The sequence below is a fragment of the Cucumis melo genome, chromosome 10 (assembly GCF_025177605.1).
Source record: "Cucumis melo cultivar AY chromosome 10, USDA_Cmelo_AY_1.0, whole genome shotgun sequence".
Taxonomy (NCBI): Eukaryota; Viridiplantae; Streptophyta; class Magnoliopsida; order Cucurbitales; family Cucurbitaceae; genus Cucumis; species Cucumis melo.
Genome location: NC_066866.1, coordinates 5927293 through 5939179, shown reverse-complemented (window position 1 = coordinate 5939179; position 11887 = coordinate 5927293). Strand labels below are relative to the sequence as shown.

The 11887-nt window shown below is 33.2% G+C and overlaps 1 protein-coding gene across 3 annotated transcripts; it reads right to left on the bottom strand.

Moving 5' to 3' along the window:
• Nucleotides 1-5127: 5127 nt before the first annotated feature.
• On the bottom strand, nucleotides 5128-10253 carry LOC103500189 (protein-tyrosine-phosphatase MKP1). 3 transcript variants are annotated; one of them, XM_051091355.1, is made up of 5 exons: nucleotides 10050-10253; nucleotides 7229-9651; nucleotides 7035-7151; nucleotides 6312-6487; nucleotides 5128-5308 (listed from the first exon to the last, which is right to left on the bottom strand). In XM_051091355.1, the coding sequence occupies exons 2-3, from the start codon at nucleotides 9543-9545 to the stop codon at nucleotides 7132-7134; spliced, it is 2337 nt and encodes a 778-aa protein (XP_050947312.1). In that variant the 5' UTR covers nucleotides 9546-9651; nucleotides 10050-10253; the 3' UTR covers nucleotides 5128-5308; nucleotides 6312-6487; nucleotides 7035-7131. The 3 variants fall into 3 exon arrangements, with proteins under 3 accessions (XP_050947312.1, XP_008461631.2, XP_008461630.2); XM_008463409.3 differs by having other exon boundaries at nucleotides 5128-5667; nucleotides 7035-9651; XM_008463408.3 differs by having other exon boundaries at nucleotides 7035-9651.
• Nucleotides 10254-11887: the final 1634 nt, after the last annotated feature.

Below are 11887 nucleotides of genomic sequence, written 5' to 3'. Positions count from 1 at the left end.
ACATAAGAAAATAAAACAAAATCAATTAATTTCCATATGCAGATATATATAGTGTAATTTTCAAAATAGAGTCTAAAAATCTAAATAATAAGAATAAGAATAAGTATAAGCACTAGTAAAGAAAATCATAAACAATGATCGTGTATCTCAAACAAGAAAGTCCAAATCCTACTAATCCGCTACCTATCCATCTCCATATCGGCAAAAGAAGGTAGATGACATATATTTCAACTCGGTATTCCACCTAATTCATGATAACACACTCCTTTACTGTAACAACTCAAGCATCAGTCACAGGTAGCAATTCAAGTAATGTTTTCACACGGAGGCATAACAGAGCAAAATTCCAAACCATAAGTAAGTAATTGGATTCCAAATTACGAATAGAAAACAAAGCAAGTTGAATTCAGGAGAAGAAACTTAGAACCAAACAAAAAATAGATTTATATCGCTAATTAACCAAGTTAAACAACAAATACATTCAGGTTAAAATACCAAAAAACTGCAATAAGAAGTAGAAGATTATTTAGAGAAGATTTCATCTCATTTTCTATCATCCCCTAAACATTCAAATCCTTTTATTGAAAATCTATCATATAGATAGGAGTGGGATGTAAGCTCATTCATATATAATAAAAGGTGAAATTCAAGGCTTTCTTCATTAGTCACATCGATAAAATATTTTACTTGTGTAAATGAAATATTCTACAGCTCAAATATTTTCAGATCTAGAAGGAGTGAAACTAATCTTACCATAGCCAGGAGGCCAGGAGGTCCTTTTGAAAGAACTCCATGAGGAGGCTTTATTCCTACTTTGTCAAGCACTTCAGGATTTTTCAAGTATCTTGAACCAACTAAACAGGAAAATAATAAAAGGGTAAATCCACAACTTGATTAAAACTTATAGCTTTCAATCAACAATAAATATATCAATGTACATCGATGAAATAGTAAATTGAGATGAGAAGCCTATCAACCAAATATAAAATTCCAACCCATGAAAAGGTAAATGCCATAAAAGTGAACTCTTATTATTAGTACTAATTTAGAATAATTTACATATCACCAACACAATTTAGAACTAATTCTTCTTGTTCAACTTTATAGTCCAATATATAAGTTGAATAACATCTCTTAAAGCACACTTACCTAAAGAAGATGAACATAAGATTTTCCTTCACGCCCAGCAGACAAGCTTTTCGACCAGAATTCAACAGTTTTATCGACTAGCTAATGCATTGAAAACAAAAGAATTTCACTATTGAAATGGATAGTAAATCTCAAGGTTGCTGACATTCACCTTTAAATTACTCCATTTGTAGACATTGTACGTCGTAGCTGAGCATTCACCTTTAAACAAATATTTGAAACTAACTCCAACCTTCCAGATCAACATGATCCTAAGACAGATCAAAATTTTAACAATTTGAACCTAAAACTTTTAGTACGACTAACAAGTTTTATGGATTTAGAACTCAAATAAACAAAATCAAGAGAGCGGTTGTAATAGAAAGGGGGTGAGTTCTGTAAACTGAATCCTACCGTATCTCTGCATTTTCTTTCTCTGATTTCAATTCCTATTCAATATTTAGCAAGAGAAGTTTTGGATTTGAAAACTTCTTAGGCTGCTGTTTGAAACCTGCATAAGAAAATGTCTTCTTGAAGGCAACACCACTATTTAATCACTATTTGTGTACATAACTAAAAAATACTTTGGAAAAAAATTGATTAGGAAGGTTTCATCATCAACACACTATTTAATCTTGTCTGTGAAGGATTTAGATGGAATCTTCTTTGCTATCTAAATCCTAATATACCCATTTAAGCAAGATATTACCCTAACAAACGGATGCAATTATTCTTAATTTTGTTCCCAATTTCTTTTAATCCTCAACAACAGAAAATTCCAGAAGATCTAATATTTGGGGGCATCATGAACAGGCGAAGAGATAACAACGGATGTTGAAGACAATGGTAGCAGGTTTCAGATGTTGAAGACAACGGCAACAGGTTTCAGATGATGATCGAGATGTGCTTTCTTTCGAGGCTTCGTGGTTTGTTGTCGATGAGAAGTGTGGTCAGTCGGTAGAGGTGGAGATGGAGAGGATTGAAATTGGGGTTTTTGGAGCCTTTCGTGGAGATGTAGAGAGAAAGGAGATAAGAAAATATATAATTAATAAATTATTTTATTATTTATATTCAATGACAGTTAAAATTTGTCATAGATTTATGACAGTTAAATTCTTCAAATCTGAAAAATTCTGTATGTTCCCGTCAAAAACGCGCATTTTGACCTTTTATGACAGATTTTTCTTCTCTCCTATTAATTTGGGATGGAATCAACTGTCATAATAGATACCTTTTCTTGTAGTGATTGACGTGGATGTGTATCAATTAAATGTAAAATCTCTCACTTCCCTTAATTAATTAATTAATTATTACTATTACATTAGGTTTTGATAACTTTTGTAATTTGTGGTCTTGATAATAGCAGAAATTAATCTATGCTTTTGGACGAGTAATTTATCACATTAAAGAAAAAGCCAAAATCAAGGTTAATTAGAACCTAAAAGAAAAATGTCAACATACTCTCCAACAAAACCCCTAAATGAAAAAGAACAAACATATATATAGAATACGTTGAGGGTGATGTTAGGGGTGCCACACATGTTGTAGCATGCGTCTCAGAAATCATGTAGGGTCATTGCATGTTGGGGTAGTATTGCATTATGTATTTAGACATCAAGTGGTGTCGCAAGACATTGTTTTTAAAAGCAAATTTTGTCATTTTGACCTACATAGAGCTTCAGATGTTCAATTAAGATTCGAGCAACTCAAAATTAAACTTGAATTGTCTAAACACTCTAAAAATACATGATGTGATCGAATTTCTATAAATATAGACATTCGACGTCATTAATCATTCTAAAACACAACCACCAAAATAGCTCACTTTGAAAGCAAAAGTTAAATTTTCAATGTCATATAATATAGATGTATACATTCTTAAATTTAAAATAATAAATAATGTATATAGATATAACATATTAGAAAATAATAAATAAACATACATACTTAAAAAGTTTGAAATGAGTGAATATTACATAAAAGAAAATTTAAAATTAAAATATCATTCAACTATATAAGAAATAGTCAACAATACATCTTGCTATTTCATCAAAGAATGAATAAATAAATACTTTTTAAAAAAAAAGCATAGAGAAACTATACCTTCGACTATAGTTTCTGAAGTTCAATCCAAATTTTATAAATATTCTCTAAATTTGAAAATACATAAACATGTTTAATTGTCAAACAAGTCTATAAAAGATTGGAAATAAGAATTAAATGTACAAGCTCAAAAGAAGTAGTATATGGGAAATACATATTTTTCCATGGGAGAAGATGTTTTGAAAAAATTGTTTTCTAATTTGCATGCATATATATACAGACAACTTCATTTTGTCAAAAATCTCTCTCTGATACTTACGATGGTGTTGCTTACTTATCTTGCCTATGTCTGTTTGTTAGATTTTGGATATGTTCATGCAAAAACTCTCATAAGATAAAAGATTTGCAAACGATTGTGGTGCTTGCTGCACTAGTTATGATGCTCAAGCCAAAAAACAAATAAGGATAGCAAGTTAAGAGTTTGCATGTGAAAAATGGACTCTCCTTTAACGAAGCTATAATAATATATTTATAGATGTAGTTTATCTAATTTATCCTAATAAGTTTTCATAAGAAAAATTCAATTAGTTATTTTGCTAGGCTCCACCTTTTAAGTGATAAACTGATAACACTCTTTGGAGGTTATTATATCATCGTTTATGTCTAAAGCTTTCTCACCATCATTTAGAGTTTATTTTCTGATCATGTAAATTTTGAAACTTTTTTCGTATCGTTTTTAAAATGAACTAGACGATCGTGTATCATGATTTGAACAATCATTTAGACAGTACACGGTCATCCAAATGAAAATTGATGGCATGCGTGTGACCGATTAATCATGTATCCATGTGTTGACTAGGGTATTTTTGGTATTTTTGGTATTTCACATTATGGGTCTATGAGCTTTTTCCTTTTTCAAAATTGTTCTATACAATATAAATATTTTATCGATTTATTATATTTAAAAAAAAACCTAAATAAAATAATGGCGTAATTTTTTTTGAAATAAATAAATATTGCAATAAATAAACAAATAAATTGGAAAATATGGACGTACGTAAAATGATCAAGTCTATGGAAATTGTCCAAAACTGCATTTTAGATTTCACATTTCAAAAATAGCACATTTTGAAAAGTCGTCGCACTGTTTCTTCTCACTTGGCTGAGATCGATCTCGAGATTTCAATATAAACGTTTGAAATTTAAAATAGAGGCTACTTTGCGATTACAAGAATACCCTTCTTTAAAAACCCTTCATCTTCACGTTTGCAAATCTATGTCCTCAATATTCCGGTCGAGTTTTTAATTTTTTGATCTCAAAATCATTAAAATTCAATGATCTTCATGTGCTTAAACTTGTTTGGTGCACCCTCAAGCTTCAATTTGTAGAGGTATTCCACTCTTAACAAATTTTACCCTTTGGTATGCATTTTAAGTTTTGTTTGGTTATTAAATTTTCGGTATATTTCGCATTGTTATTTCATGTAGGTTGGTCTCATTCGATGAAATCTCAATAATTTTATCTAACTGGACTTAGTAAGAACACGTAGTTCTACAAAAATTTGGATATGTTGAAGGACCGTGTTTTCTTATACGTCTTCTCTAAGATCTTGAGACTAGCCAATCCATTCCTAACAAAAAATTAGTTATAAGAAAAGTTTCTGTTTATATCTTCTTTTTCAAGAAACTAGGAGATCTTGTTCATTACATCTAGGTTTTAGAATTCAATGTTTAGCATACTTTGAAATTATTATAGGCCATAAATTATCCTGGTTTGACTATAATTGTAAACAAATATTGTGCATCGCAAGTTTTCGACAACTTATATCGTATTCCATTTTTTAGTAGATGTGATCATCGGTACTTGAACGTTGGGTTTTGGTTTCACCATTCATGGACATCATTTTCTTTTTCAACAAATGTGCAGATTGAGAAAAAAGAAATGGAACCCAAGAGGAGTTGAAGAAAGATTTGATTGATCCTATCAAGAAGAAAAAAGTCAATAACATATGCTAGGCAAGGGCCTTTTCAGCAAATTGTTTACAAGATCAAATTTGAATTACGTCGTGGGGGTGTTACAGCTCTGTACAACTTTGTTAAGACTTGCTATAAAACGACTTGGATTTTCAAGCGTCTCCTGCAAACACAGCAACCAATGTCAAGAAATCATTCAGAACTCGGCTTTTCATGGAATCTGCTAACAAAATAGGATAATGTAATTCAATATCAACTATTTTAAGTTTTTTGTGGAGGACCCCCTTTGTTGGTTTGTTGTTTTTTGTTGCTCGCTTTCGTAATGTCCATAGACAAACATGACACTACAGAGCCCAGACAGATTGTGTCCCAATTTAACGACTTTGAAGCCATTTGATTTTTGAGAATAATACTTGTTTTTGTTTTTCTCACAATGGTCAGTTTCATCTTTGTAAGAAAATATTTGAATTATTGGTCGAATTCCAATCATAATTTTTACTCAGCCATAAATTTTGAAACATCCTGTAGATAACAAAACAAAGAACTCATAAATAGAAACTCCTTATGAAGCTATGTTTATAAACTTAATTTTCAAAAACAAGAAAGTAATGAAGCCTTGGATTGGTCATATGTCACAGCTTGGTTCAAGTTGGAAAAAAGATGTAAAAAGAGTTTAGATTTTTCAAGTTTTCAACTTCCACACACAAAACCAATTGGAAACAAGGAATAACGAGCTTCACTGCTCAAGAAAACCATTAATCATCAGATAGACCCACATGCGACCTTTACAACAGAAGACTCGATTAATTCATCGACCAGGGTCAGTCCATTTCAATAAAGTGCATGGCCCAACCTAATAGCAAGCCTTTTTTTTATTTAACCTATGAGTGTCTAGGCTAACTTACGCACACCTTTAACTAATCTCACAGACAACCCATATGACCCTACGGCATTGGGATGTCAAAAAAACTCAAAAAATATTTGATCATCGTTAGCTGGCCACTAAATATAGAAACTCATTCCCTCTAAGTTCTTTATTACATGTCCTTATTGACCCACTAAGTCTTGAAAAATATAAAAAGCAGTAAAAGAAGAAAAGTGAAAACAAAGCTAGGATTGCAGCAGCAGAGAATCAATATTAGTCAAACAATGTACAGCATGCTTACCTCACTAAATTCGTAAGGGGAGTTCATCTTTGATGACTATGTTGCATGGCTCGCTAAGCCAGCTCAACAATCAAATAACCTTCGTTACCAAATCAAGGAAATGTCTATTAGCAGCGAGACTTCAACAGACTCAATCGTGCAAGAAATTCCTCTGTTTCTTCACCTTCTTTAACAATCTGCTTTCAGAAGAAGTTTATAGGGATTAGGGAAGATCAGAACATACATCATATAATGGAGAAAAATCACAAAGTACAAAGGTTAAATCTATAACATGAAGAAAATTAGCTAGTAAGAACAGCCCATTGTCACTATTATATTTAGAGGGTGCTTTTGATAACTCCAGAGCATTTCTAATTCCATGAAGAATATAGTTTAACCAATTAGACACAAAAATCTTATGGGTGAACTAGGGAGAAAACCAGCCAATGAATAGAATTATAGCAGTAGGCAATTTTTAAAGGTATTTCCATTATGACTCTCTCATTCCAATCTTTATTATTATTACCTTAAGTTGGGAAAACTTTAATTGAGCAGGAATCAACATATGCACCATACTCATAAAAATTGTGGTAGTTGAAGATTTAGACCAATAAAACAATTTTCTTTATTAAAAGAATGAACAATAAAACAATATTGTTTTTCCTCCTTCCTGGATCAACGGCAGAAGTTCAAAAAAGAATCAGTAATCCAAGCAGTAAAACAAGAGAATAAGGTCCAAAGTACCTTAATTTCTGTATTTTCTGGCAGATCTATTTCCGTAAGTACATATTGACCAACTTTAACCCAGTCTATCTTTTCTATATCAACCAACTCTTTATCCTTATCCCTCTTTACATGAACCTGAGATAAATCATGGTCAAAAGAACTTCCTACCCAAATATACAGCATCATGTCATCCTTCTTGCCTAAATACCTACTTGGAGAGAAAATCACTACAGCAGCTTTAGAATTGAGGTAACTTGTGTCAAAAGCTGCAATCTTTTCTAACTCCGGCCAACAGTATACCATAGGTTGGACAAACTCACCATCTTGCTTCCCATTAGACAAAGTGGACACCATGCCTTCTTCAAAAAGTTTGGGATAGCTTTTCCATGAACCAGCAGATTGTCCAGCAACTTTAGTTTCCTGCTGGCACGAGGCCACACTACCTACCCTTATTTCCATTCTATTTCCAATATTCTTGAAATTCTGAGTGGAACTTGTTTGTTCATTTTCAATCCTATCCATAGAGTCTGAGCCATTTTTCATATTAATTGATACATTAAGAGGGTAAGAAGTCTTGTTTTTCCTCTTAACTTCTTCTTGAGTAGCGAGAAACCTTGAGGCACTATTTGTTGCTTTGATTTTACTAGGCATTGTAGGCAATGTCAGAGATTTTGCAGTACCACGACGTTCTGCAAGAGAAGGTGAGAACTTTTTCGACGGGAATGAAAATGAACGAGAACTTGATTCCAAAGGGACTGTATCACGAGTTTCTGGAACATTGGGCATGTGTTCTGAGGAACTATTGGATGAGACAAGAGACATGTTAGAGAAACTGGACAGTGAGGAAACTGAAACTGAAGGTGAAGAAGCAGATGGAGAATCTAAAGAGGATTCTGAAAAATACTTGGAACTAGAACTTGAACTTGAACTTGAATCAGAAGAGATGGAGTCTGGCGAAAGATAGATAGGTGAAGAAGATGACGACGACAGAGAAGACGCTGAAGGTGATGAAGATTTGGCAGAAAAATGCACCATCATCAACGAGTCTGAATAAACCCTAGAAAGGGATACTCGAGGAGCTGATACAGACTCTTTCATATTTCCAGAGGCAAACTTACGTCTAAGCACACTCCAACTGCTTTCTCTAACAGGAAGATGGGTTTCATGCTCATTCTCCGATGAAGGAAATGGAGGAACAAAACCACCAGTAATAGCCTTCTGAAAAATTTCAAAATCCACATCATAGGAATCAACTTTCCTCTCCCCTGGATAAGGCTTAACTTTTAATTCCCCAAGATTAATTTTACTGTTAGATTTATCCATTAAAGGTAACAGGTTCGCAAAAGAATCCCAAAAGTTTGTTGGCTCTTCCCCTTCCTTAATTACATATATAGGCCCTTGCACTCTCTCGTACCGAACAATCTGCACAACGGCTCCCCTTGCATCTCTTTCCATAATTGCTTCACAGTTTTTACCAAGCCAAACAAATATGGCAGAAGGTATATGAATGATAAATGCACCTCTAGAATCAAGAGCAGAGGGCGAAGGATCATTTAACATTTTGGGGACCAAATGCAAGGGATCGTACGGTGAGTGCGGAGCAATTCTGTACATCCTCAACAGTGAACTTGGACTAAGAGGGAACGCATGGACCCTCTTTTGACACTGTAATAACTGACAAGCAAAACCCATATTTGGGTCGGCAATACCTCTTGCTGCCTTAACATATTGAAATGCGTCATCAAAACTCTGCCCTTCTCTCCACATCAGATAGGCAATCACCAAGGACGTCGACCGGGATACTCCCTGGCAACAATGAACAAAAACCCTTCCATTTTGTTCTCTAACATCTTCGAAGTAGTCAAAAACATCATAAAGAATACTAGTAATATCCTCAGATGGGCTATCCTGCAACCACAAAGTTCTGTACACAAAATCATCTTTGAAGTACTCCGGGCAAACGAATCCTACACAATTCAATACATGAGTTATTCCATTCTGTTTAAGTATATCCCTATCTCGAGCAACCGCATCACCACCAAGATATACATGTTCTGCCACTTTTGAACACTCTTTGTCAAAGAAAGCAATTTTATCCCTCTTCACCAACCCACAATTCTTATCAGGGATTCTCTGAATTGTTGACAAATCAAGTTTCAACCTCTCGTTGTTTCCTCTGCCACTTGGAGTAGGAGGTTGCGGCCACTCACCAATATCATCCGACCCCGCCTTTGGCCATTCATCCAAGCTTCGCCGAGCAATCGACAAAGGCTGTAAAGGGGGCAAGCACGACCTTGCTTTGCAATGCTGCTGTGATCTTGGAGTTAAAGGAGCAGGAAAAATTCGGCTTGGTCCATTACCATCGCCGAGATTCCCATTGGGGTCTCCCCCTTCTCTGTTCACTTCAGGATGGTGAAGTGAGGAACGTGATGCTGACCATGAAGCCGAGCGCCAGAACAATTTCCGACTGCCAGAGAGCTGCACCGCTGCACCCCCAGAAGTACCAGAATCCTCCTCAGAGCCCACCATGCCCACCCAAATTCCACAGACAACAAACTCAAAGAAGCCCAAGAGGTATAGAAACCCTAATTTAACTTTTTTAATTTCAGCCGAACAGAAGATTGAACATATTGGGCTGAAAATCATATAAGAAGATATCAAACAGTCAGACCCATATCAGATCAACATCAATAACATCAAGTAACAAACATAAGCAAACTAAAAACAGTTAAAGAAACTAAATTAAGGAATGCCCACGATTCATTTCATAGTACCCACTACCCAGATGAAATCACAAAGAACCCAGATACCAAATTGCGAGCAAGGGATTGAAGAACAAACAAATAGCAAATCATTAAATCTGACTGTATAGAACTAACTCCTGGAAAATCTAGAAAAAGAAAAAGAAAAATCAAAGCGACGACTTTGAAAAAAGGGGAACAAATTAAAGTGGTTGATTTCTAGGGTTTGCAATTGAAATAAAAAAAAAGGGGCGAGAGAAAAGGGGATGAAGAGATGAGATTTGAAACTTACAGAATCAAATGAAAGAGGAGAAGCAGTGGAGTGGAGTGAGTGAGTGAAAAAGAGAGAGTAGTGAGAGCAGAGGAGTTTTTAGAGAGAGGGAAAGAGAGAGAGAGAGAGAGAGTGGTTGTGGAGAGGAAAGAGGGGACTGTTTGTTTGTCTCTATTTTAGAGAGAGAGAGAGCGAGTGAAGTATGAAACCAAATTTCAATTGTGTTGGCCCTTTGGGTTGTTGGATAATGTGAGTGAAATTGGTGGACTTTTCTTCTTCGCAAATTAGTATCAAATGTCTTTCAAAATTTTGTCTATTTTTCCATATTACTTCTTACATTCCAAGTAACTTCAAAATTGGTCGAATTTGTGAAGGACCTATTCCAACAAAATTTAAATATTATAACTCATTTGATAAACGGTAAAGTTCAATATTCAATTAAATACTAAGTAGTATACAAAGGATGTTTGGAAAATATATTAGGTTATTATGGTACGTGGTTATAACAATTGTATGTTATTATAGTCTATGTTTAGAATGTTTAATGTAGTCTGAATCACAACAGTATGTAAAATAAATATAGATTATTTTAGATCGTATATAATTTTTGTATAATTAATTATTAATTTATTTCTATCGTATAAATAATTGTATACATGAAATGTTACTTTTCGAAAATATAATCCAAACTACATGTTACACTGATTTATACAAAATTAACTAGATTTTAATTTAGGTTAAAAAAAACTTTCTTTTTTTTGTCATTTTGGAAGACATTGTATAAAATATAGGTGATAGATACAATTAATGTCTTTCATTTATAAAATTCCCTTATTTTGGAGGTACAAAATCGGTTCTAAAATAAAATATATAACTCATAATTGCATAATTAAAATATTGACCATATGACATAGAAAAAAATATTTCAAACTTATTTTCTTATTTTCCTTTTTTTTCTTTTTTAGATCGTTTTATTTATCATTGCTATAATTCTGAAAAAATAATCAATTTTACCTTACCTTTCAGATAGAAGAAAGTTAATTTTAAACAAATAAAGGAAGATAAATAATTTTTAAAAAATAACTACCAATAACAACAAATTCAAAAAAATCTAAAAGAAAAAGAATATAAAATGAGAAAGTGAATTTTAAAAAATCATTATACAATTAAAAGTAAGAGAATATTTGGAATGGTTAGAAAATAAAAGTTTTTGCAAATTGCATTTTTATTTACACTTTTGATAAAAACTTCTTAAAATAAAAACAACAAATGTGTTTGACAACTCTTTTTAAAAGTGTTTTAATTTTTTTAAAAAAATCATATTTGATTGGTGGTGACTAAAGTTTGGTTGGCGGGGATGGTCGAAGTTGGTTGCCAGAAGTGGTGGTCGGAGATTGCTCAACAACGATGATCAATACCAAGAGTGGTGTATGAAAGTTGGCCAACGAACTTCCCAACTCCAAAAACAAATACCCGCTTAGAGTTGAAAAATAGCAACAAGTGTTATTAATTTGAAATCCTAATTCTAATCCCTAACTAAAACTAAAATCTAACTTTGAACAAGAAGTGGACTATTATAGTACATTTCACCTCACTCCACTCCATGCCTCAAACGAGTGCTAGGTGTTTTTTAAGATATTGTTATCATTAAACTTTGTAAGTCAACTTATGTTAGGAATAATTCATCCAATTCAAAGCCTCTTTTTTTTTTTCAATTTTGTAGTTTCTACTTTAGCATCTCAATTTTGTAATGGAAAACAAAACTATGTTTAATGGTAGTGATTCTAATTTAAGCTATACAAAATGATGAAAAAGACTTTGTGTATCGAAAAAATAATTTTTTTTAGAGTGATTCGAAA